The sequence below is a fragment of the Arabidopsis thaliana genome, chromosome 3, assembly GCF_000001735.4.
Source record: "Arabidopsis thaliana chromosome 3, partial sequence".
NCBI lineage: Eukaryota > Viridiplantae > Streptophyta > Magnoliopsida > Brassicales > Brassicaceae > Arabidopsis > Arabidopsis thaliana.
Genome location: NC_003074.8, coordinates 17,240,805 through 17,266,273, shown reverse-complemented (window position 1 = coordinate 17,266,273; position 25,469 = coordinate 17,240,805). Strand labels below are relative to the sequence as shown.

General features: G+C 36.0%; 8 protein-coding genes, 3 long non-coding RNA genes and 1 other non-coding gene across 15 annotated transcripts; 3 read left to right on the top strand and 9 right to left on the bottom strand.

Moving 5' to 3' along the window:
- Nucleotides 1-7: 7 nt before the first annotated feature.
- AT3G46880 (uncharacterized protein) lies at nt 8-1,040 on the bottom strand (the record flags this gene model as incomplete). 2 transcript variants are annotated; one of them, NM_001339279.1, is made up of 5 exons in its annotated part: nt 865-1,040; nt 731-773; nt 374-474; nt 188-260; nt 8-91 (listed from the first exon to the last, which is right to left on the bottom strand). In NM_001339279.1, exons 1-5 carry the CDS (start codon nt 979-981, stop codon nt 75-77), a joined length of 351 nt encoding a protein of 116 aa, NP_001326948.1. In that variant the 5' UTR covers nt 982-1,040. The 2 variants fall into 2 exon arrangements, with proteins under 2 accessions (NP_001326948.1, NP_190272.1); NM_114555.2 differs by having other exon boundaries at nt 188-304; nt 865-1,010.
- A 572-nt stretch (nt 1,041-1,612) lies between these two features.
- On the bottom strand, nt 1,613-1,694 carry AT3G46875. The gene has a single exon. It is a non-coding gene; the product is annotated as a tRNA-Ser (tRNA).
- A 24-nt stretch (nt 1,695-1,718) lies between these two features.
- AT3G46870 (Pentatricopeptide repeat (PPR) superfamily protein) lies at nt 1,719-3,331 on the bottom strand. Of its 2 annotated transcripts, NM_001339278.1 has the most exons (4): nt 2,880-3,291; nt 2,754-2,789; nt 2,251-2,641; nt 1,799-2,090 (listed from the first exon to the last, which is right to left on the bottom strand). In NM_001339278.1, the coding sequence occupies exons 1-3, from the start codon at nt 3,261-3,263 to the stop codon at nt 2,252-2,254; spliced, it is 810 nt and encodes a 269-aa protein (NP_001327545.1). In that variant the 5' UTR covers nt 3,264-3,291; the 3' UTR covers nt 1,799-2,090; nt 2,251. The 2 variants fall into 2 exon arrangements, with proteins under 2 accessions (NP_190271.1, NP_001327545.1); NM_114554.4 differs by lacking the exon at nt 2,754-2,789 and having other exon boundaries at nt 1,719-2,090; nt 2,880-3,331.
- Nucleotides 3,332-4,766: 1,435 nt separating this feature from the next.
- Nucleotides 4,767-5,035, bottom strand: AT3G07585. Its single transcript, NR_141334.1, has one exon. It is a non-coding gene; the product is annotated as an other RNA (long non-coding RNA).
- Nucleotides 5,036-5,674: 639 nt separating this feature from the next.
- On the bottom strand, nt 5,675-6,040 carry AT3G46860 (Serine protease inhibitor, potato inhibitor I-type family protein; the record flags this gene model as incomplete). The annotated part of the gene is made up of 2 exons (NM_114553.1): nt 5,675-5,871; nt 5,980-6,040. The coding sequence occupies 2 exons, from the start codon at nt 6,038-6,040 to the stop codon at nt 5,675-5,677; spliced, it is 258 nt and encodes an 85-aa protein (NP_190270.1).
- A 771-nt stretch (nt 6,041-6,811) lies between these two features.
- On the bottom strand, nt 6,812-9,936 carry AT3G46850 (Subtilase family protein; the record flags this gene model as incomplete). The annotated part of the gene is made up of 10 exons (NM_114552.3): nt 6,812-7,364; nt 7,487-7,694; nt 7,783-7,894; nt 7,981-8,196; nt 8,278-8,372; nt 8,467-8,977; nt 9,069-9,321; nt 9,443-9,534; nt 9,644-9,738; nt 9,841-9,936. The coding sequence occupies 10 exons, from the start codon at nt 9,934-9,936 to the stop codon at nt 6,832-6,834; spliced, it is 2,211 nt and encodes a 736-aa protein (NP_566888.2). The 3' UTR covers nt 6,812-6,831.
- A 535-nt stretch (nt 9,937-10,471) lies between these two features.
- Nucleotides 10,472-11,879, top strand: AT3G46845 (uncharacterized protein; the record flags this gene model as incomplete). Its single annotated transcript, NM_001339277.1, has 7 exons — nt 10,472-10,480; nt 10,551-10,580; nt 10,709-10,774; nt 10,795-10,870; nt 11,168-11,258; nt 11,389-11,424; nt 11,452-11,879. 7 exons carry the CDS (start codon nt 10,472-10,474, stop codon nt 11,612-11,614), a joined length of 471 nt encoding a protein of 156 aa, NP_001326408.1. The 3' UTR covers nt 11,615-11,879.
- On the bottom strand, nt 11,012-11,574 carry AT3G07555. Its single transcript, NR_141333.1, has one exon. It is a non-coding gene; the product is annotated as an other RNA (long non-coding RNA).
- Nucleotides 11,880-12,160: 281 nt separating the features above from the next.
- On the bottom strand, nt 12,161-15,263 carry AT3G46840 (Subtilase family protein; the record flags this gene model as incomplete). Its single annotated transcript, NM_114551.2, has 10 exons — nt 12,161-12,699; nt 12,820-13,027; nt 13,096-13,207; nt 13,288-13,503; nt 13,585-13,679; nt 13,781-14,288; nt 14,385-14,637; nt 14,770-14,861; nt 14,967-15,061; nt 15,165-15,263. 10 exons carry the CDS (start codon nt 15,261-15,263, stop codon nt 12,161-12,163), a joined length of 2,217 nt encoding a protein of 738 aa, NP_566887.2.
- Nucleotides 15,264-16,238: 975 nt separating this feature from the next.
- AT3G07545 lies at nt 16,239-16,557 on the bottom strand. The gene has a single exon (NR_141332.1). It is a non-coding gene; the product is annotated as an other RNA (long non-coding RNA).
- An 893-nt stretch (nt 16,558-17,450) lies between these two features.
- Nucleotides 17,451-20,046, top strand: RABA2c (RAB GTPase homolog A2C). 2 transcript variants are annotated; one of them, NM_114550.4, is made up of 3 exons: nt 17,451-17,756; nt 17,879-18,076; nt 19,087-20,046. In NM_114550.4, the coding sequence occupies exons 2-3, from the start codon at nt 17,912-17,914 to the stop codon at nt 19,573-19,575; spliced, it is 654 nt and encodes a 217-aa protein (NP_190267.1). In that variant the 5' UTR covers nt 17,451-17,756; nt 17,879-17,911; the 3' UTR covers nt 19,576-20,046. The 2 variants fall into 2 exon arrangements, with proteins under 2 accessions (NP_190267.1, NP_001327707.1); NM_001339276.1 differs by having other exon boundaries at nt 17,483-17,659; nt 19,087-19,963.
- A 1,946-nt stretch (nt 20,047-21,992) lies between these two features.
- TOPP5 (type one serine/threonine protein phosphatase 5) lies at nt 21,993-24,572 on the top strand. Its single transcript, NM_114549.4, has 4 exons — nt 21,993-22,486; nt 23,009-23,568; nt 23,654-23,837; nt 24,145-24,572. Exons 1-3 carry the CDS (start codon nt 22,282-22,284, stop codon nt 23,825-23,827), a joined length of 939 nt encoding a protein of 312 aa, NP_190266.1. The 5' UTR covers nt 21,993-22,281; the 3' UTR covers nt 23,828-23,837; nt 24,145-24,572.
- Nucleotides 24,573-25,469: the final 897 nt, after the last annotated feature.

Below are 25,469 nucleotides of genomic sequence, written 5' to 3'. Positions count from 1 at the left end.
AAAATGTTCAAACAATCAAATATTGTTCTGTTTCAACTTGATATTCTTCTACAGAGACGCACTTAGAGAAGCTTCTAGTAATATAGTGAACCTGCGAAAATATCAAGATTAGGCATATGTTATAAGCAAAACAAACAAAGACGTGAATATTGTAACAAACATCATTTGGTTAGGGTATGTATAGTACCTTGCCACCAGTTTCCTCTAGAGGCGTCAGACGAATTGGCATCGTTGTTATCTCTGTTCTGATCCTTGTTAATCTGAATGATTCAACGTTTTGTAAAGTCAAAAGATTTTGTCTCTTCTATGAAAAAATCAACAATCAAAGTAACATGAAGGGGTGGATGATAAAATGATAGTTATGTTAACTCACTGTAGGGTAAGTATGGTTGTGTGTGGGGTGAGAGTAAACATCTTGACCACCGTAGTAAAGAGATGAGCTTAGATTGCAGGTTCCAGCTTCTTTACGTTGTTCTGTGAAGAAACCACGAAAACCAAGGAGATAATGTATCCATTAGACCACCCGGATTTGGATAGTAATCTTGACTAAAGAACGGTGAATCTTAGATGAAGAATTTTTGAGCCGTTCTTGGCATGAGATAGAAGGTTTTTTGAGATGAATCAAAACGTTTTTCTAGTAAAACCTGGCTTAATATAAAGTGAAAGGAACCATATTGATTCAAGAAGGGAGACAAGTTTTCTGAGGCTTAATTAAGACTTTTCCACTGACCTAGGGACCCATGTTTGGAGCTTAGGATGTTTCTTGCTGTTCCCTGAAAACACGAAAAAAATGAGAAAGGAAGAATGAATTTCAAGAATCCATCATAAAAAGTAACAGAAGAAACTATAGAGAAATAATCGAACCTTGGAAGGAGGGAAAATGGAGTTGAAGTTGGCAGAGGAGGAAGGTTCCTTGGGGCCAAAGAGTTGAGCTGTGAAGGAAGAAGACGATGATGATCCAACTCTTCCTTTACCCTCCATTACTAAGAGAAATGTGTTATTAACTAATCACTTAGAAGGAAATGAAAAGAGAAGATGATGAAAAATGTAGAAGATCATGAGTGTATATATAGACAAATAGAAAATGCTACAATATGATAATGTGAGAAGTCAAAAGAACAAAAAAACTGCTTTTAAATTTAGTCCCCACCACTATTTTGATTTAGTTAATTCGGTTTGGTTTTTTGGATTTTACTATGTTAGATGCAATTTTACATACGAAAGAAATATATTCAGAGAGAAAATATAGGATTCCAACCTTTCTTGATCACAAAGAGCCAAACACAATTGTACTTGAGCTTTTTCAATCCACTGTTGTCTTAACAGTTTTTTCAAAAAGAAGATTTTGGCGGAAGATCTTACCATCATTTTCATAGATTTCACCAGTAATGTCACATTAATAAAGAATGGTCAAATATCATTGATCCCAAACTAAAAATGTTCTTCTTGTCTCGTCAAGTGGATGATAACATAATGGTATAATACATTAATAAAATGACCAGATAATATTCCAAATACTCGAATGGATTTGGTCATGTATATTTAAAGAGCACTCAAATGGGGATGTCTTCATCTTTTGGGGGTCAATGATTATCATATTGAAACACAAAAACGTGAGCGGCAGGATTCGAACCTGCGCGGGCAAAGCCCACATGATTTCTAGTCATGCCCGATAACCACTCCGGCACGCCCACAAGGACGATTATAAACTTCTATTAAGTTGTTCATGAAGTAAGAATGATAAAAGAAGAGCCCTTCGACAACATGAGAGGCCAAAGAAATGTGGAAAAAGTAGAAAAGTTGTCAACTTAGAATCTTCTTTACTCAAAAGATGATAGATTCACAAAGTTAGGTCTTTGACTAATATTATGAAGCATCAGAACGAGGAATAGAAGTCACTTCATAAAGATGATGCATTCACAAAATTTCGGTCTCTGCCTAATATCATGAAGCATCATAACAAGGAATAGAAGTCGCTACATCATCTGGGTTCGTCTAACTAACTAAGTCTTTTGTTTCGCCACTTGCTCAGATCTACTGATACTTCTTCAGGATCACACATTCTGGATCTTGATCAAGATAGACTTCCCCTGCACAATGCACACAAGTCATTGATGAATAACAGTCGCAAACATCTAAATTGCCAAAAGACTAAGACTTCATAAGTGGAGAGAAACACTATTCATAAAGAACAGTTTGAAGAAACACTTGAAGTCTGAGATAGAAGAGTAAAGTTATGTGCATACAAACCTCAGCATCTACCAAATATCTCTTCTGGTGGATCATAAGCATGTTTCTCAGGGAACAACTCTTCGAAATCCTTCTTCACTTTGTTTCTAAGAAGCGGATGCGGCAGAAGCCCCTTCAACAAAACCCTAAACGGCAACTCTTCCGGCGGATCTGGAGATTTCAACATGTCTTCATACACATTCATAGCATCAGCTGGACATCCGTCTCGAAGAAATCCTCTGATAACCTCAGTATAAGTCTGAGAATCAGGAAAGAGGTTTTCTTTCTTCATTTTCTCCCACAACGCCATTGCTTCATCCATTCTTTTACTCTTTGCTAAGGATACTATAAGGTCCTTGTACATAAACACATCAGGTTGGTACCATTCTTGTTTCTGGATCACCTCAAACATCTATAAGTTGAAGAAACCAATCATCAACAACACAACAAAAACGACACAAAACCATAAGAATATACGTATATGATCTATAAAGGATGGTCTAAAACTTAAACAATATAACTACCCTAATGTTAGCTCCGTTCAGGCATTTCGTCGAACACTTCATGAGCACATGAGATCAAACTAAAGATGAGCTGAAGCGAGACATAAGCTGAAAGACCCAGAAGAAATTGTCACGTAAAGAACGCACCTTGATGGCTAACGCAGTCTCTTCTTGTCGTTCAAGCTCACCGATAACAGCTAACATGTCTAATTTCAACAATCTGAAAACATGGGTTTTTATAAACTTGTCCAGCTTCTCGTCGTCTTCTTTCAATCTCTTGAGACCCAGAATCACGAAAAGGGCTTCTTTTCCGATCAGTTTCTTACCTCTCCAGAGAGGACCTCTTGGTCTCCCGTCATGGAACCGAGAAACAAAGACAGTGAAGGGTTTCGGCGGAATTGGGTGAAGTAGCGTTTTGGGTTTTAAATTCGAGAATGAAATTCGATGAATTGACGGATTCCTTGTAATGTTTTGGAAGAAAATCGAAGCGAAAGTTGGGAACTTTCGCGAGCAGACGCGAATGGCTGTCATCTCTCAAAGGCGTGAACTTTGAATCGTCGCCTTTCCTCTGTATCACACAATAACATAAAACACACAACGGTAGTGTTAAACGTACAAACGACACCGTTTTATGGTGCTTCGTTTGTTAAAACGTCGCGTTTTTTAGTTTAGTGAGATATGATGCTATTTCTTTAAAATCTAAAGGAGATGGAGAGCAAACGAGAACATTATAATCAAAATGAATCATAAATTATAGAGAGATATGAACTGATTTTGACACATTAGTTCCTAGCATATATAACGATAGGATTTCACAGAATGGACTCCATCAGACCATATAAAATGTGACGATGCAAGTTTGTCAGCTTCGGGACCTTGGCCTGAAACCGTAACCGTGAAAGACCTCTTCTAGTACATAGACTTAAGTGACAAGAAATCTGAAACAACCAGATGGTGAGTTTTGATCAGAGTACTTTGGCTTTGTAAGTCGATTGTCATACCGACGTTTGTGACTATTCTACCAAAAGTCAGGTTGAATGGTTTGGTGTCGTTGTTGGGATACAAACCAACGACCCACATTAGAATATTAGAAAAAAAGTAAGGTCTAACTCCTACTGGAGCCTTTTGGGAAGGTATCCAAACAAATTTGTGCAAAGACAATATCAAACTAATGGGAAGTTAGAATAGGCTTAGAAAGCCCAATAATCATGGCCGTTCATGGATGGGTAGTTGAGGTTTCTTGCTATTGATTGGCTTTGTTCATCACTGCCACTCCTGTTTACACCCGAAATGAGTCTTAAACTCTTTGTTGTGTAATTCAAGCCGCAAAGGAAAGTGATATGGTCGGATTTAGTAACTTCATAGACAAGTTATTGGACTGACGTGGCCACCTCCATAAGCAAACTCGGTCATATGATCGAACGGAGAAGTAGATGTGTTCATTGGCCAAGCTACAAGAGACCTCCAAAAAAAACAGAGTATGATCACACCTTTCTTGCAATACAAAAAGTTATGTTTTGATAAAATCCTCTCTTGCAATACAAGAACGTTATGTGAACAACCGAGGATGAATTATCGCATATGGTTATTTTCCAATATTACGCGATGATTCATCCTCGGTAGTGAACTTCCAAAAAATAACCGTTTTAAGATGCTCATCATCCAGATATTTAATTTTTGATTATTCTCCAAATTTAATCAAAACTCTCTAATAATCTTCTGCTTGGAATAATAAGCGTGTGAAAGACTCATCTTTGTGCATCGACTTCAGAAACAAGACATCTGGAAAAACTTTGACGTTGAGTATTGATCTGACTAATATTCGCTTTGAAGATAGTGTTAGGCATAAGCCATACCAACGTTGTGACCGTTCTATGAAAATTTAGTATAATGTTTTAGCGCGTATAATTTAGTATAAAACTCCTTTGATGATCATTCTCGTGACTCTTTTGATATTTAGCGCCAACATGGTTTTAGTTAGCACCGGAAAATTAATGCAAAGAACACTCGAAGAATCTAACTAGATGTTTAGAACAAATGTAGGTGAGGAACGATCATAAACAATAACAAAGCATGAACAGTAATGACCGTGGCATGAAAATTGAGAAGCAAATTTGGAAGACAAGATATATATCTTCTAGAGAGGTAATGACAATGTATAGAGCTGTCAAAGCGGGTTGTCCATGCCCATAAGCCCAATCCATTAATGTCTATTTTGATATTGGACAAATGAAGGTCATGTCCACTAAGACCCATGTCCATTAACGCTCATGTCCAAATGGGTTGTTCAGTGGACATGACATAACAGAATCAAATTTTAACACAATAGTATTTGCTTCATATTTTAATCAATACAAAAGTCAAAAGTCTAACACTTTGAAATTATCAATCTAAAAGCAAATTTAAACAACAAAGTATTAAATGATTTAAGTATCAATCAATCCAAAAGTCAAAAATCTAACACTTTGAAATGTTTTTCGATGATTAGTGTTTTTCTGTTTTGCTACAAATCACTTAACCTAATATTTTATGACTATTGGATCGTTCATGTCCATCACGTCCAGTCCGCTAAAGCCCATGTCCGTTAATGACCATGACCATTAATGCCCGCTTCATAATGGGTTTGTCCATGACCAGTCCATTAAGCATTGGACACGGGCCGCCCGTCCATTTTGACAGCTCTTACAATGTACAAGACAAAATGGTGTTTCCAGGACTTTATTTGTGTGACGAATGATGAATTGTATATTTGTTTATCTTTTTTTATTATTATTGAAAAAACATTGTCTTTACTTTATATATCTATATATTTAAGGAAATTTTTCATTTTACCCAAAAGAATAATAGGTTAATATTAAATGCCGAGATATGTTATTGACGATTGTTTGTATTACTACCAACAATGGTATAACATAAAGAGACGCTATAATGTTTTAAAAGGATCAACCGATCATAGGAGCATCTGCAACTTGGCCGTTGGAACCTAAATAAACAAAGACCCTGTTGCAGCAAAAGTTTTCAATCCGCTTTTCTCCATATCGAAGGACAATCGCTAACACATTAGGATTTTCTCTTTCGATCGTCATTTTCGCCAATTGTCCATTTTTCCCAACCAGTTCTGGCCACCTATACTTCTTTCCTGGAAAATTATTTGTTTTAAAAATAGTAATATAGTATTATTAAAAATGAAAGAAATTGAGAATTTGAAGATTTCACTTCAACAAAAAAAAAAGAATGGAAAGCATACCTATAGCACAACACTCTGGATCTTCGCAAGAGCCAGACCAACATGGAGGATAGCGAGACATCTCTTCTTATTTCTCTTTCAACTAACACAACTTGATTGCTTTTTATTTTACTTGAGCTCTGTCTAATGATTTTCTGGTTATATATATATACAATTGTTATATGCTTCATATGGAAACAAATTTATGTACTTTGAATAAGAAAATTAATCCTTTATTTGATTTCCTCTTTTTTTTTTTTTTTAATTTTCGTATTCAAACTACAACCTTACTGTATTTGTTTCCATATAAAAACACTTACCAAAAAACCGTTAATTAGCCATTATTGAAAATTGTTTAACAAGAAGAAAGATAAATCAATTAATTTATTATCAATAGATTATTTTTTTACTGCACGTTATTACTGTGTGGCTTTCTGGTTCAGTTCCAAAACACTCTTTCACCAGTGGCTTTGTTGTTTGGACCGATTTTCTACTTTCTTGGCTCGATCATGGAATATCACCGTGGTTAGGGGTGGGAACGAATTTTTAGAAATTATAATATACCTAATTAAGGAGAAGACAAAATCGTAAAATTTTAAGAGTAGAACAAAAATACTATGAACGTGATTCTAATATCCTATTTCTTTAAGTAAACAAGTAGTAATATATGTGATCATTCTCCAAATTAAATCAAAACTCTCAGAACCATTTAGAACCAACAAGGTTTTAATTAGAACTGGCAAATACTTAGATTTTATGTTTATAACTAAAATGAGTGTAGGAACCAGAAACATCAAAACTAACGAACAAGGGTTTAAAAGTAATAATTGACGATAACATATAGAAACATTAACTGGTTCTGATTCATCAGTTTTAAGCATAAACAACAATGGGGCTTCTCACAAAGTGGACACCATCGGACCAGATCAGCTGTGCCGAGACAAGATTTTCAGCTTTGGGACCGGCGCCTGAAACGGTTACCGTGAAGGACTTCTTCTCGTACAATGACTTTAAAGACAAGACTGCCGGAACAACCTTGACTTTGAGTTTAGATCCGACTACCTTTGCTTTGTATGTAGCGTTAGGTCTACCGACGTTAGTGACTGTTCTACGGAAAGTCACTTTGAAGGGTTTTGTTCCTGATACTTGAGCAGACATCGAAGGGTAGTTTAAGTTTCGTGTTAGCGATTTAGTCTGTTCTTTAGTGCAACTGCTGCTATCACCAGAGATGAGTCTTAACTTCTTTCCAGTGTAGTTGAAGCCGCAGAGAAAGGTGATATGGTCGGATTTATTAGCTTCATATACTAGTCCAGGATGAATTGCTGCTATGGGATCGACATGGCCCGCTCCGTAAGCAAATTCGGCCAACTCGTTAGACGGAGAAGTAGATGCATTCATTGGCCAAGCTACAAGAAACACCAAAAAAAAAAAAAGAGTATTATAAGTTTCCTTGCAATACAAGAAAGTTATGTTGTGAGTGAGAAAAAAAAGAGTATGCTCGAAACAGAGTGGATTTGTTTTTGCTTACCGGTAGTCATGATGGCAGATTGGATCATGGAAGGAGACCAGAGTGGGTGAAACGTTTTTATGTAGGCGGCTACACCAGCAACGTGGGGACAAGACATTGAAGTTCCGCTAATAACTGTGTACTTTACATGTCTTGTATCTGATTCGCTTGGTGGGACATAAGGAGAATAAGCAGCAAGAATCTCTGATCCTGGCGCTGTTATATCCGGCTGTAATACCAATTCACATTCAATCCAACGCAGAATTGTTAGAATGACCAATACGAGTAATTTAATTTTTCTGCTTTTCTGTATATACCTTCAAAATATCATGAATGAGTGGGTTTGGGCCACGAGAAGAGTAGGAAGCCACGACAGGAGCTTTCTGGTTAAAGATTGTCTCACTTTTCAGAACAGCTGCTTTGGGGTTTCTAGCCAAAACAAAAAAAAACGTTTTGAGCTTTAAGATGTGAGTTTTTGTAAGAAATATAATAAAACAGAGAAAGTTGCTAAGTACTTTGTGGAGTTCACATATGAGAGGACAATATTATAGTCATCTTCCGATAGAACAGAGACTGGAAATGAGAAGACACTAGCCGCGTCTTCATAGGGGTTCCTAACAATGGATGCGACGGCTCCCATAGCTTGAGCTTCTCCGGGATTTCGCTGGGTATCACATAACACAATCTTACCTTTCACACGTTTACTGTCTAGACACCCTGGTGAGCAAAACCTGATACCGAAATCACCCTTTAAACCCTCATGTGAAGAGCATAATAGATACAAAGAAAATGTTTCTTGGGATTGAAGTTACCCGGCTGAAGAAGCATCGCATCTACTTGAAGCTGACTTTCCGTATACTAGAGGGTACTTCTTTCCGTTAAGATCAAACGAATTTACTGATCTTCCCTGTTTCGCAACAAGCAGTAATATTGATAGAGGACAAGATATGTACGATAATGTGTTGTCTTAAAGTAACAAAGATTTGTTTCTTGGTACTCACCACAATTGTCTTGCCGTTTCCGAGAACAACTTTGGTGATGAACGCACGATTCATATTACTAGCAGCAACAGTGAAGAGCCACGGCGCCATACTCACGATTGTTCTACGTTCTGGACCATTGTTTCCTGCGCCATTCACAGTGAGGATTCCCTTGGCCATGGCATGGAAAGCCCCAATCGCAAGCGTGTCCTCCTCAAATGTACCAACTGCATCCGCACCGAGGGATACGGTAATGATGTCCACCTTATCCGCTATGGCATCATCAAATGCGGCTAGAATTCCATCAGATGTGCACCTTATGACACCAGGGTCACATACTTTATAAACCGCTATTCTTGCAGCTGGAACGCCACCTCTCACAGTTCCATTACCGAGCCCGTAAAAGCTCACATGCTTCACAGCGTTTCCAGCCGCTATGGATGCTGTGTGCGAGCCATGTCCCGTGTTGTCCCTTGCGGACTCAGGAAACCCCTCTAGTTTGGGTGTGTAGTACCGTGCTCCAATAAGCTTGCTGATATACAACAAACAGATCGTTCACATTCATTTCAACTACAAAATGACAAATCCTTACACCAGTATTATAACTTTGAAGGGTTTTATACTTGTTGCAAGTGAAGTTTGTGCCGCCTTTGCAAACACCTTTCCATTTTTTAGGAGGAGGACCAAAGCCTTTGCCGCTGAAGCTGTCCGATTCAGGGTAGATTCCACTGTCAATGACACCGATGATTGTATCGCTCTCTATGAGAGGGTTTCGCTTTGTACGTTTGCCTTCCTTGAGGCCCATGAAATTCCATGACGTTGTTGTTTGGAGATTTAGATTCTTGCTAGGAAACACAGACACAACTTCGTCCATACCTAACAAATAGCAAAACAATCACAATACATAGAGTTAATTAATTATTTCATAGAGCGAAGAAATGTACTTTGAGATTTGTTAAGTATTTTAAAAAATTTCTCCATTTAATAGTTCACTTACTAGCTAGTATCTCTCTTTCTGATTCGGTAAGCCGGGCTGCGAATCCGTTGAAACTCCTTTTATAATTCCTAACCAAACGATCCTGGATCGAACTACAAAAAAAGAGATACATTTGTTAGAGGTTCTATGAATTCTTGATCGATATATAGACATGAAACCATATACAAATAATCACATTAGCACTGATCTACAAAATTGCACCTCTCTCCGGTGACATCTTGAAGAATACTAGTGTGATGGGACATTGGCATGTAGTCAACACGAGAAGGAAGTGCACCCATGTATACTATATACACCTACAAGTATCATCATCATGGTTATGGTTAGTCATTATTCATATAATTAGAACCATGAAATGATCATAATAATCAATAACAAAGAATGATTTGTGCAATTACCTGTTTGTCTTGATCATCTTTGCCTGCTGAAGCGAAACTCACAACAAGCAAGGCAAAGATACATGAGAGGAGACAATAGGAGACAGCAGTTGCCATTTTTTATTGGTTTACTTTATTTAGTTATTATCAAATTTTATAAGAATGAGGATGAAACGATTATTTATAGTCCTTTAAGATTATGTACATGATCTAAAAACGCATCAAAGTCCTTTAAGATTTGTTCCTCTAGTTATATTAATGGTTTTGAATATACCATTTAATTTACTACCGTTTTTCTTTCCTGCTAATATTTGCATTATCTTTTTTTGTTGTATTGTTGTTCATGAATACAGCAAACATATTAAAATATTTACAAAAAAAACATTAAATAGAAAGAACCTCTTTTGACTTGATATTTATTATCGTTGACAAAGAAAAAACTTGATAAATAAATAACCTTCTTTGACTTGATATTAATTCTCGTTTATAAATAAATTAAAAACGGTTTATTCTTCTTAATAAACCACTAAAATCGACTAACTTCACCAGAAATGGATTTATTTATAGTTTAACTTTATTATGACTAGAGAAATGAGTATTACTTGGGCAATTGAAAAACTATGGGAATGTATATTCTGAAATTTGGTTAATTATGGCAGAGGTTTATCATTTGACCTTACATGAACGAAATATTCTCCACGCGATTATATTTGTTTTAGTTGATTTTACAGGCGATGTATCTATACTTTCTACAGAGCAAAGTAACTAAGAACTGTATCAAATAACTCCTATAACAATTTTTAATGTCGTTTCATTTTTGATGATATTATATTAGCTTCTATATACATACCGATTGAAAAACAAATAATTTTCCAAGAAATAAGTGTAGGTGGCCAGAACTGGTTGGGAAAATGAAGAAATTGCGAAAATGACCATCAAAAGAAAAAGTCAAAATGTATTAGCGATTGTACTTAGATTGACGACTTTTTCTGCAACAAGGTCGTTGTCGCTTTAGATTCCAATGGCCATGTTTGGAAGATTCTTAGTACCGGTTGATCTAGTGGAATGTGTAAGGTAGAAAACGAATTCTACTATGGGTCCAACGTATGTTTCAGACTCCATAAGGTAGAATTTGTATTCATTTTTATTTTCATGAAATAATTAAAATATATGTTCACATTGATTAATAAAACTATAGATCACCTAAACCAACACCACCGGTTTTTATTTATATGGATGAATAGAAATGAATTTTTTTTTATTTTTTTTGACTGCAATAGAAATGAAAACATACTGACGACAACTCCTTCTCTCTCTTAAAACAAATTTTTTTTTTCTCTCTACAAAGCTCCGCCGCCGCCTAGGGTTACCGGTTCCGGTGGCTTTTTCAGCACCGGAACCGGATTTCTTTGTTTTAGTGTCTCTAGTTTCGATTTCTTGTGGGTTTAATGTGATCTGAATCCTATTTTCTTCTAACGGTTTCTTTTCTAAATTCTCAGATCTAAATCTGTAAAGTCTAAATCTTTTCCTCTTCCGGTTTTGTTGCTTGTTTGTCTCCTTCGTCTGCAGTTTCAATTCTGGCCGTTCCAACTATGGCAGAGGCAGGTTTTTTTCTATCCTTCAACGCCTCAGATGCAGATCTCTCTCCATTGAAGATCTAGATCTCCTTCCTTTCTTCTTGAGACTTTGTCTTTTGGGTCCCGGGATGTTGATTGATGTCTCAGCGCCGTTTATGGTAAGGAGAGTCTTGGTTTTATTTCCTTTGGATAGATCTATAGTTTCAGATCTGTTTTAATTTAAAAAATTTGGATTTAGACTTTGCTTTTCAGTTTTGAGTTTTTTTAGTAATGAATCTTGAAAGTTTAGGTTTAGTATCATTGTTGTTCTTTAATTTGGGTTTTTTCCCCATTAGATCTGTCTTAGTCCCCGGGAGATGTCTTGTGCTCGCCGGCTTAGTTCTTGGAAGGATTGTTTTCCTTGCCAACATATGTATTTACCCTTTGTATTTCAACTCTTGTAAGGTTCTGATCTAAAGTGGTATAAAAAACAATAGATATGCTACAAAACTCAAAACCTTAATTAGCGTTACATATACCTAATTTTAAGAGTAGAATGTGATTCTAATCAATATCTTTTATTTAAGAAAACAAGTACATCGATCATTCTCCAAATTAAATCAAAACTCTCATGACCATTTCGAAATTTAAAACAACAAGGTTTTCTACAAGAACAGCAAAAATAACTAGATTTGATGTTTAGAACTAAAGTGATGGAGGAAAAAATAAAAACAACAACAAACATATAGCATGAACAGATAGAAACATTAACTGGTTCAGACTCATCAGTTCGTAGCATAAACAACAATGGGGCTTCTCACAAAGTGGACACCATCAGACCAGATCAGCTGTGCGGAGACAAGATTTTCAGCTTTGGGACCGGCGCCGGAAGCTGTTACCGTGAAGGACTTCTTCTCGTACAATGACTTTAAAGACAAGACTGCCGGAACAACCTTGACTTTGAGTTTAGAACCGACTACCTTTGCTTTGTATGTAGCGTTAGGCCTACCGACGTTAGTGACTGTTCTACGGAAAATCACTTTGAATGGTTTTGCCGCCGATACTTGAGCAGTCATCGAAGGATAGTTTAAGTTTCGGGGTAGCGATTTAGTCTGTTCTTTTGTGCAACTGCTGCTATCACCGGAGATGAGTCTTAAGTTCTTTGCAGTGTAGTTCAAGCCGCAGAGAAAGGCGATGTGGTCGGATTTATTAGCTTCATAGACTAGTCCAGGATGAATTGCAGTTATGGGATCGACATGGCCAGCTCCGTAAGCAAACTCGGCCAACTCGTTAAATGGAGAAGTAGATGCATTCATTGGCCAAGCTACAAAAAACACCAAAAAACAGAGTATTATAAGTTTTCTTGCAATACAAGAAAGTTATGTTGTGAGTAAAAAAAATGATGAGAATATTCAGAAAACAGAGTGGATATGATTTTGCATACCGGTAGTCATGATGGCTGATTGGATCATGGAGGGAGACCAGCGTGGGTGAAACGATTTTAAGTAGGCAGCTACACCAGCAACATGCGGACAAGACATTGAAGTTCCGGTATCAACGGAGTACTTTACACGTCTTGTATCTGATATGCTTGGTGGGGCATCAGGAGAATAAGCAGCTACGATCTCTGATCCTGGTGCCGTTATATCCGGCTGCAATACATATTCACTTTCAGTCAAATTTACAGAGTAATTTAATTTTTCTCCTTTTCTATATATACCTTCAATATGTCAGGAATGATTGTGTTTGGGCCACGAGAAAAGTAGGAAGCCACGACGGGAGCTCTCTGGTTAAAGATTGTCTCACTTTTCAGAACAGCCGCTTTGGGATTCCTGGCCAAAGCAAACAAAAGTTTGAGCTTTAGGATGGAGTATTTGTAAGAAATATAATAAGACAGAGTTATGGATATTACTTGGTGGAGTTCATATACGAGAGAACAGTGTTATAGTCGTCTTCCAATAGAACAGAGACTGGAAAAGAGAAGATACTTGCCACGTCTGTACGGTGGCTCCTAACAATAGATGCAATGGCTCCCATAGCTTGAGCTTCATCGGGATTTTGCGGGGAATCACATAAAACAATCTTTCCTTTCACACGTTTACTATCTAGGCACCCTGGTGAGCAAAACCTGAAAACGAAAATCACCGTTTAAACCCTCATGTGAAGAGCATAATAGATGCAAAATAATGTTTCTTGTGATGGAAGTTACCCGGCGGAAGCAGCACCACAACTACTTGAAGCTGATTTCCCGTATACTAGAGGGTACTTCTTTCCGTTAAGATCGAACGAATTTACCGATCTTCCCTGTTTAGCAACAAGCAGTAATGTTAAAAGAGGACAAGATATGTATGATAATATGTTGTCGTAAGAGAGGAACAAAGATTTGTCCCTTGGTACTTTACCACAACTGTCTTGCCGTTTCCGAGAACAACTTTAGTGACAAACGCACGGTTAGTATTACTAGCAGCAACAGTGAACATCCACGGCGCAATACTCGCGACCGTGCTAGGTTCTGGACCACTGTTTCCTGCGGAATTCACTATGAGGATTCCCTTGGCCATGGCATGGAAAGCCCCGATCGCGATAGGGTCCTCCTCAAAAGGCGAACTATTATCACCACCAATGGATATGGTAATGATGTCCACCTTATCCGCTATGGCATCATCAAATGCCGCTAGAATTCCGTCAGTTGTGCACCCATCGACGCCAGGGTCACATACTTTATAAACCGCTATTCTTGCAGCTGGAACGCCACCTCTTGCGGTTCCATTGCCGAGGCCGTAAAAGCTCACATGCTTCACAGCATTTCCAGCAGCCGTGGATGCTGTGTGCGATCCATGTCCCATGTAGTCCCTCGCTGACTCAGGAAACCCCTCTAGTTTGGGGGTGTAGTACCGTGCTCCAATAAGCTTGCTATAAAACAAACAAATCATCCACATTCATTATAACTAAGCAATTGAAAAATCCTTACACAATTTAATTGTATGATCAAATTTAAGAGTTTTATACTTGTTCCAAGTGAAGTTTTTGCCGCCTTTGCAAACACCTTTCCATTTTTTAGGAGGAGGACCAAAGCCTTTGCCACTAAAACTATCAGATTCCGGATAGATTCCACTGTCGATGACACCGATGATTGTATCACTCTCTATGATAGTATTTCGCTTTGTACGTTTGCTTTCCTTGAGGCCCATGAAATTCCATGACGTTGTTGTTTGGAGCTTCAGTTTCTTGTTAGGAAACACAGACACAACTTCGTCCATACCTAAGAAATTAGATATTAAGAAATAGCAACACATTGAGTTAATAAAGTTTTTTCATAGAGAAGAAAACTAATTTGAGTTTTGATTATTATTTTTGAAAACTTTCGGGTCGTAATCCATTTATGTTCACTTACTTGCTAGTATCTCTCTTTCGGATTTGGTTAGCCGGGCTGCGAATCCGTTGAAACTCCTTTTATAATTCCTAACCAAACGATCCTCGATCGAACTACAAATAAGAAATACATTTGTTAGACTTTGATCGATAGACATGAAACCATATACAAATAATCACATTAACACTAAACAATAAAATTGAATAAATTCAGTGCACCTCTCTCCGGTGACATCTTGAAGAATACTAGTGTGATGGGACATAGGCATGTAGTCAACACGAGCAGGAAGTGCACCCATGTATACTATATACTCCTACAAGTATCATCATCATAGTTATGGTTAGTCATTAGTAATATAATTAGAACCATGATATGATTATAATAATCAAATAACGAAGAAGGATTTGTGCAATTACCTGTTTGTCTTGATCATCTTTGTCTGCTGAAGCGAAACTCACAACAAGCAAGGCAAAGATACATGAGAGGAGACAATAGGAGACAGCAGGTTTTGTCATTTTTTTGATTGATTTGGTTATAATCAAATTTTACAAGATTGTGAGAATGAAAGGATTATTATAGGGAGAGATACTGTATGTACATAGAACGTAATCAAAGTCCTCATCAAACTCCTTTAAGATTTGTTTCTCAAATTATTCTTATATATTAATGACAGTATAATGTACTTTCCATATTAATAGGTTTTTGAATGCACCGTTTAATTTGCTACCGTTTCTTGTTCTACTAATCCTTGCATCATCTTTTATTTTTCTTTTACTTGTATTGTTTGTTCATGAATATAGAGAAAAATATTAAATAGAAAGAATTTTCTTTGACTTGATATTTATTCTCTTGACAAAAGAAAAGATTGACTAACCACTAGAAGTTAATTTTTTTTTTATTATGACTAGAAATGAGTATAATTTGGGCAATTCAGAATGATGGGAAGTAAGGAATGTATATTCTGAATTCGGTTTATTAATTATGGCAGCCTAATCATGGGTAAGAGGTTCATCATTTGACCTTACATGAACGAACGAAATATTCTCCACGCGAATATTTTTTCTTAAAAGTACTTTTGCAGGCGATGTATCTAATTAATTAACCTTTCTAGAGAGGTAACAAAAAATGTACCAAAGAAATTAAGAACTGTATCAAATATTATCCTTAAAATATGACCACTTGTGAAAACTCTATGTGCATATTCACATTTATAGATTTAATTTAGATATTGTGACTAAATGTACTCTTAATAGTTAGGGTGAATTATCCAATAGAAAGCAAATATAGTATACAAATAGATGTATGCAATTGTATGTATCGGCTCCTCTTTCGTCCACGCGATTGCCTTCTTTTGTGCTGTATTCGTTTAAAATCAATAGCAACGTACAATTGCGTCAAGACTAATCAGCAAGAATTGCGTCAGGATTATTCATAACCTAAAGTAATAAATGTTTAAATAGGTCAAATATATACTTTTTGAAAATACGTTACGGGAGTACATAACACCATATATTCTAGCGCATGTAATTTCTGAGTCGAAAAGTTGGAGAGTTGCCCAAGAACTAGAACATGACATTGATGCGGAGGAAGAACCTGAAGTAGTTGAAGCTTGTGAGTATGCGCACGTTCAAAGAGGAGAAGCTATGTGCCAAATTGACGCTTCGTGGACTGGTATTAACCAGAATGTTAGTTTGGGGTTCATGTTGACTAGCTCAACGACCAAGCTGTTTGGTCAAAGTAGCCAGAATTGTTATCGCAATGCCCTCTACGCAGAACTCGGAGCTCTTCTTTGGACAATGGAGTGCACTTTACAACAAAGTATCCAATCTATACATTTTGAAACCGATTGCTTAAGCTTACTTAAGATCCTTGATGAAAGTAAAGATTGGCCGGTGGAAAAGATTTTGCTAGATTTAAAGCTAGTTTTGGTCGGTTTTCTTTATCTCATATTCCACGCACTATGAATGTCCGTGTTGTCTGCCTCGCAAAGAGTGCAAGAGTACGAGGTGTACTTTTTTCCCATATAAACCCTCTCGTTTCGGAGTAGTTGGCCCACGAAACTAACTTTTTCGAACAAATTTAATTATTTGATGTTTTTGCGATAAAAAAAAACAAAAAAAAAACTTGGTTTATTAGAGGGCACAAAATCAAATTTATAACAAAATGAAGTTATTACGTTAGGTTGAAAAAAAGTATGACGTTTCAGGGATTAATAATTTAGCGTTAATGACTTAATGGTCCTCATCTTCATCAGATTAGAATGTAACATTCTATATGTGTCGCACCAAAAGACTAGTCTCGTCCTCTATAGCTATTAGCCTATTACCATCGCAATCTCCGACGTATTTTCCACTAGACTTGTAGCATGTTGCCTTCTAAAGCCGCCACATGATCCACTACCATCTTCATTTGCCCATCGGCCATCGCCACCAGAACCACCACATTGTTTAATTATATTATATGGATCAGAACTATATTCTTACAAATATTATGGGAAGTTGGGAATGTAGTGGTCAATTCATCACATCCTCATTTCATTATTTTCTTCTTCTATTAAAGTTGTTAATTCGACATTTTCAAATTGACGTTGCTTATTATCATTACCACACTCACAAATACAATCATTGCTCTTTAACGCAATTATAAAGCTCAAAACTACATTTCCAATAATACCCCTTGGAACATGCTCTTACTTTTTGCCAGCCTGCTAACGAATCATTAGTTGCCACATCAGCACGATAACTGAAGTCTTTGTCTTTTTCTCAAACGCGACGTCGTTTCTATTCCCTGACACAGAGATACGTATAGATACACCGTATATTCACTTTATTGCTCCTCTCCTCTTTCTCACGAAGAAGAAGACGAAGCCCATCAAATTAAACAAGAAAAATTCCATTTTCCTCCATTGATTGTGAGTGAGAACAAACATTTAAAGCTTCTTACTCAAAGTTTCTTTCTTTATAGATCTCAAAAAATTCGATATTTTTCTCGATTCATCCGCCATTAAGGTACACGAATCGTTTTTCGTCTTCTGAATTACTTGTGGGTTCGTCTTAATTTCGTTGGATCTGGGTTTGATTTTGGAGAAAAGTAATAAAGTTTCTGTCTTTTTTTTCTTTCGAATTTGTAGGTTTTATTGCGAGATCGAAGAGAGAAGGAGAAAATGACGCATAGAGTAGATCAGGAATATGATTATTTGTTTAAGATTGTGTTGATTGGTGATTCTGGTGTTGGGAAATCGAATATCTTGTCGAGATTCACCAGGAATGAGTTTTGCTTGGAATCTAAATCCACTATTGGTGTTGAATTCGCCACCAGAACTACTCAGGTGAGATTCGAATTTTTCTCTGTTTCTCTCTTTAAGTACTTTAGGAGTGAAATTCAGAATATTTGCTGTTAGAATCAGAGTAATACGAAGAGATAGTAATTTAGGTTTGGTATATAATGTTAAGAGGCTTAAAGATGGGATTTTGGGATAGGTTTTTTCTTCTTATTAGCTTGTCTCTGTTTTGATTTATCTTTAGCTATAATCCGTGAAGGTTTTTACTTTCACTGCTATACATAGATTTACCGTCTTCAGTTATGTATTTTGGTTTTGCTTGTAGCTTCATGACCACATTAGTGTAGTGTATATTTCAATTATGTAATTTGGTTTTGCTTGTAGCTTCATGACCTCATTAGTGTAGTGTAGAATTCAGGTATTCGATGGTTAATTTCAAGTGATGGCTCTAGAGCTTTTAGTCTGTTTTGTTTCGTTTAAAGTTGCTTCTTCGTTAGTTTCTTTGATTTGGATAGCAATTAAGTGATAGGTCTTAAGGTTTTTGGTTGCGTTGGTTTCTTAAGATTGAAGAATACAGTGTTTTGAGAGAGTAGACGGCGGATTTTTTCTCAGCTACTGAATCTTTTGTTCAAGAGAAAAAATCTTAGTTGTGCTGGCTATGAGTTATGACAGATGCTTTTCTCATTTTAAGACTATAAATGGATGGTCGTGAAGGCCAATTAAAAAAAATAAGAAGATTCTCACAGCTTGTCTCAATAATTCATTCTATTTCCTGATCATTTGTCATGCTTGACCTTGTCCACCTTTATACTTTCGTAAAGTCAACCGATAAATTTTTTGACAAGAGGAATTCTATGATACACTTATGTAGTTGAATGCGGAAAGATGCATTTAAAATGTTGATTGTTAATAATGTTACTAACCTGGTTTTAACAACTGAGAAGATATATGTTCTTTACTTTTGATTGTTGAATTAGCATTCTTATTCATAAACCTGGGAATGCTTCAATACCTAAGATCTAACTGGTTGTTACGGTGAATCTCTCATGCATACACAGGTTGAAGGAAAGACCATTAAGGCCCAGATCTGGGACACTGCAGGTCAGGAGAGGTACAGGGCGATCACAAGCGCGTATTACAGAGGCGCAGTGGGTGCACTTCTTGTCTACGACATTACTAAGAGACAGACCTTTGACAATGTTTTAAGGTGGCTGCGCGAACTGAGAGACCATGCAGATTCCAACATTGTGATCATGATGGCTGGGAACAAATCCGATCTGAACCACTTGAGATCCGTTGCTGAGGAAGATGGTCAAAGTTTGGCTGAGAAGGAAGGTCTCTCTTTCCTGGAGACATCTGCTCTTGAAGCAACAAACGTCGAGAAAGCGTTTCAGACCATCTTAGGTGAGATCTACCATATCATAAGCAAAAAGGCACTGGCTGCACAAGAAGCAGCAGCAGCTAATTCTGCAATCCCTGGGCAAGGAACTACGATTAACGTCGATGACACATCTGGAGGCGCGAAACGAGCATGTTGCTCTTCTTAAACTAAAGGTAAACTGTTTATTTCGGTTGCTCCTTGTTCAGAGATTCAAACTTTTGTTTTCACTGGCTTCTCTTCTTTTCAAGTTTTGGCTGATGAAACGTAACTATGCAAGACTATGTAGAATACTCTGTTTTTATTCTCTTCGGTTTGGGGTTTGTGTTCAGTTTAAAGCTTGTTAGTAGTATACTTAGAATCTTCTGGTGCTTGCTTGCTTTCCCTTCTTCTTCCCTTGGTGTGTTTCTATTGATTTCTGGTTTATAAAGTATTTTTTCTATCTCCGGTTTAGTCCGGTTCGTCTTGGCTTTGTTTAATCAAATCATTGATTCCTCTCTTATCAATGTATTGTATCCGGTTCCAAAATCCTCTCTTCATGTTACACACTGACAAGCTTCTACCAAAGAAAATAAATTTTAGTATTACGAAAGAAAAAATTGTTGACAAACTAATTTTGCTCCATCTATTATCACAAATAAAAATGCAATTGAACTGCAGTTACTATCAAATAATGGCTATGGTTTTTTATTTTGTTTTGAACCGACCAAATTAAAAGATGTTTTGAATTAATGGTATTATTTTCAAGTAAAATAGAGGAAAGTGACGACGATACATGGAGACAGAAAAGGAGTGATTGAGAAACCGATAACAAAAACGTCATTGTAGCCCAACTTGCAAAAACTAACCAATTGCATGCATGAAAGAGTTTATAATAAATCATGGAATTTTACATTGTCAACGTGTGAGGTTTTTCTTTTTGGACACAACCCAAAAGGCCTTTTAGTTCTAAATTGTTTCATATTAGAAAATTCTAAGTTCGGAAATGCTATACATGAAAATTCTTGGTGATTTCTAATGAGCAAAATAACATGAAAATTCTTGGTGATCCATTATATATATTTATGCGCCGAGAAACCATTCAGAGAAACAATAAGGAAGATAGTAAAACCTCATCTTTCTAATCGATAACTTCCATATCCTTCGATTAAAAGCTTTTGATCAATGCATAGTCCAAACTTTATACTCACATATACTCACATACCCATAATTTAGAATTTAGATCTCATTTAAATTGATAAGCTATTTTTGTAGTTATAAAATACATAAACCCATCCAAAATATTATCATTAAGACAAAATATTAGAATAGGTATATTAAAATAGAATAATGAGAGATAACATTTTTAAGAAATAAACAATAAAGAATCAATGCATAGTAAAAATGAATTTGTTATCTTGTAAATACAATATAATTTTATCGCCTGTTTTGAGCCTTCTTGCTTCTATATTATTCCACCCTGAGCACATAAAATATTTATCATGGTCTATTTTTATTGTTACCCAGTAACTCTTGTTATTCTCTAAAACTTCCACTTGAAGACCACTTGGAGGCATTACAAAATTTTCTATAGTGCGTAGTATCTTCTCTATCTGCAATTTTGGTTAATATAACCTACCCATGTGGGAAAGATCGGTGTTTGTAAGAACTTTCTCTAACATTTTATTTTGATCCATATCAAGCCAAATCACTATTTTACTAAACTCTTAACAAATTTAGAAATTTTAAAAAATGTTTGTAGAAAATAAAATGTTTGAAGACTGGAGCTCTACACATATGTTTATATATAGTTCTCGGCCAAACCAATGTGCTTTGTCTTCAAACCCTTTAACAAAAAAAAAATTGTGCTTTGTCTTCAACTTTTAAAAAAAAAATGAAAAAATTAATTTGTCCAAAAAAAAACTCTAAATGTAGTCAATTATATGGATATATATTCTAATTTTTGTAATATTAAATGAAAATATTTTCTAATATGTTATGTTTCTAAATTTTTACACTTGTTACCAACTTGAAGATTAAACTAATTATAGTTTTTTTCTAACATCAAATTAATTATTAAGCAAAAAATTTCTTATAACAATCTTACTTTTTTAGTCATTTTTATTTTAAATTTCTTCCAAAATTTAATAAAAATCGATTACATTCTTTAGAAAAATAAATTCAGTTAATACTATCAAATTGTATTATTTCAAAAACACTTAAAAATTGCACACTTGGCAGCTTATAGTTTTCGATTGATGTACTTTTTACAATAACTCTTTTTTAAAAAAAGTTTATAACATCAACAAGAAATTTAGTAATTAATGTTTAATGAGATTTTCTTTTATAGATTTTTTTCATTAAACTTTACAAGTCGACCATGGCATTGTCCCTATGGGATCCACTAATATTATAAAGAAAATCTATACAAATTAACCATGAATTCTATATAAACCTTTTTTTGTGAATATATTTATGAAGTTTGTGAATATTTAATATTTTTTTGTTTGACCTAATAATAACAGCAGAAATCGACGTCGATACGAAAATATATATATATATATATATATATATATATATATATATATATGAAAAAAATGAAAATGTGTCATTTATCTAAAACGAAAAAAAAGAAAAGAAGAGAAGCTTTTTTAGTTCTCTCTGCCCAATGGAGAAAAGAAGAACCAGAGATTGCCAAATCATCTTCTGCAAAAGCACCCATCAAAGAAATTACTTGTAAATAGAAAACAAATCATCAAATCTGGAAGACAAATCATTAAAAAAGGCGACAACTTTTTTTGGTTCAGATTTTGAAAATTTGATTTTTTATTTTTCTTATCTTGGCGATCGAATCCTATCCGAAAGATTGAAACTTGGGAGGTGGGTAAGTGAGTGAATGGCGCAACAAGGGCAGGGAAGCATGGACCCTGCTGTTCTCGACGACATCATTCGTCGTTTACTTGATTACCGAAACCCTAAAGCTGGGACCAAACAAGCTATGCTCAACGATTCTGAGATCCGACAGCTTTGCTTTGTCTCTAGAGAGATATTTCTTCAACAGCCTTGTCTTCTTGAGCTCGCTGCCCCTGTTAAGATCTGCGGTATTTTACTTCTCTCTCGATTTATCAGTTTTTTTCCTGTTTGGGATCTGAGATTCTTCAATTTTCATGATTGTGTAATGAAAAAAGTTTGCATTTTTCTGTGAGGAGATGAGCTTAGATCATTAAATTGGACCTCATGAGGTTGAATAATGTTAAGCTAAAGGAGCAATGTATCTTTTTACCAATTGATGTCACTTAATAATAGATGTCTTTGTTGGGCTTACCCTGTTCATGGAGTCTTGGAATTTGCGTAAGAGAATCTAGTTTAGTCATTAGAATGCTAATGGTAATAGAGCTTGTATGGTCACGTGATAGGAAGCAAGTTCTTCTTGATCTTTTCTTATGAAAATGCATTGGTTTCTCTGCTTGTATTCAAACACCATTAATTATGGTTCTTATGGGTTCATAGGTTGATGTGTAACATTTGTCTTTAGGCGATTGATAGTCTTGAAATCTTAGAGACTCGGTTTCTGGTTAATACCTAGGTTGATGTTGTAGCTTTTTGTCTTTGTATTGTTGCAGGTGATATTCATGGTCAATACTCAGATTTATTGAGGCTTTTCGAGTATGGAGGTTTCCCTCCTGCAGCAAACTACTTATTCTTAGGAGATTACGTTGACCGCGGAAAGCAGAGTTTGGAGACTATTTGTCTTCTGCTTGCTTACAAGATCAAATACCCTGAAAACTTTTTTCTCTTAAGAGGAAACCATGAGTGTGCATCTATTAACAGAATTTACGGATTCTATGACGAATGTAAACGAAGATTCAACGTGAAGCTCTGGAAAGTGTTTACCGATACTTTTAACTGTCTCCCTGTGGCTGCTGTCATAGATGAAAAGATACTTTGTATGCATGGTGGACTATCTCCTGAGTTGATCAATGTGGAACAAATTAAGAACATAGAGCGTCCAACTGATGTTCCAGACGCTGGTTTGCTCTGTGACCTTCTTTGGTCTGATCCTAGTAAAGATGTCAAAGGCTGGGGGATGAATGATCGTGGTGTCTCCTACACTTTTGGTGCTGACAAAGTTGCTGAGTTTTTAATAAAGAATGATATGGATTTAGTCTGTCGTGCCCACCAGGTTAGTACATTGTATAAATGTTTCCTCTAGTTTTTTTGTTTGGGAAATCGAATCTGCTGCTCAAGAACCTATAATGCTCCCACAGGTTGTAGAGGATGGGTATGAGTTCTTTGCTGATAGACAGCTTGTGACTATGTTTTCTGCTCCAAACTACTGTGGTGAATTTGACAATGCGGGTGCATTGATGAGTGTCGACGAAAGTTTAATGTGCTCTTTCCAAATTCTTAAGCCTGTGGATCGGAGGTCGCGGTTCTTTTGAAGAGAAAGAGGTACAGATTTGAGTGTTTCTCAAAAACCGTTGAACTTCCTCTTTGTTTCAGAATCTCAGCTAGCTATATCAGTTTCATCTGCAATATTATAGTTAAAGTTCATGCATCTCATAATAAGTCCATAACTAGCTTTCATCGAATCTCATGTTTCTTAAATTTTCGATTCTGATAGTTGCTCATTCGACTTACAGCGAGTCAAAGAGCTTTTAAAAGTTTGTTTCGCAGTTTCCATGTTTCATCTTTTTTGAGCTTTGAAAGCGTTGTTGCTCGTCTGAGCTCTTACAAGTTCACAAATTTGCTTTTGCAGTCCTTCTTAAGTTATAACCCTGATTCAAATCTTATGGGAAGAATGGGAGGAGAAAAAGCGACGACGGATGTTGGTGGCGGATAATTCTGAACCTCCACGAGTAGTCTCCGAAGTTGCAAAAGCAACAATATATATATTTACATGGTTATATCATCTCTGCCACTTCTTTTGAATATGATCTTGTTTCTTCAACTCAATTTTTTGCTCTGTTTCCTTCTCTGTTCTTTCACATGTCAGAGATACAAATCCTCTAAGTGTATATAATACTTTATATGTATGTATCAGAACCTCACTGCAGGATGCTTCAGTTCATGATTCTTATTAAAACAGAGGGTTCTCTAGACACTAATTAGCAGCAGATTTGTAATTGTGGCTGTGGTTTTCTCTAATTGACTCCACAATCATCGCATGTATACGACCACTCCTTAACATATATATTTACCTAAAAAGATAATACTATATTCTAATCACCCCACGCTGGCGATGCTTTTAAAGTTCAATTCATTACATACTCTATAGTCTATGTTATCGTTATTGAAATATTCAGATCACCATGCCCTACGAAATCAACACTTTAAATTAAAATGTTAATAATCAACGTATAAAATTTATTCTGACCGTTAATAAACTGTTAATAAAGTATCATAGAGAGCCATTCTCACTTTGAAAACGTTTTACTATGAGTATATGGTGTCGAATGGTTAGGCTATACTAACCAAAACAAATGGAAAGTATACACATAGTAATGCAATTGCAAATATATATTTTAGGCTATAATAAGCAAACGTTTTCAACCCAACTTTTGCTCTGCTTTGTTCTCATTCTCTGTTATTTCACATGTCAGAGTAGATACAAATCCTCTAGTGTATATATACTCTATGTGTATGTATCAGAATACTGCTGTCACTGTAGGACGTTTTTGTTCATGGATTCTTAGTAAAACCGAGGGTTCTCTAAACACTAGTTAGTAGCAGTTGTAGCTGTATTCTTTTTTAAAGGGCTTTGTTTTATCTGTCACATTGCAAACAATGACGATGAGACAACCCTAATGGAGAACCTGCTGGAGCACATTTGGTTGAAACCCTAAATCCTGGAAGAACACTTAAACTGGAGAAGATCCAGCAGCAGATCGATGGCTTTGTCGTTTTCAATGAGGTTGCTTCTAACAACTTGTAGAAAGATATTACAATTTAATAAAGGCCAAAGATAACACCTTCGTCACGTACATAGGATCCGCACAAGTGGAAGATAATTCAAATAGTCTACGTTTAATAAAGATTAGAGTAATGGTTGGACAAAGTACCGTATAGTTAGGATCAAATTAT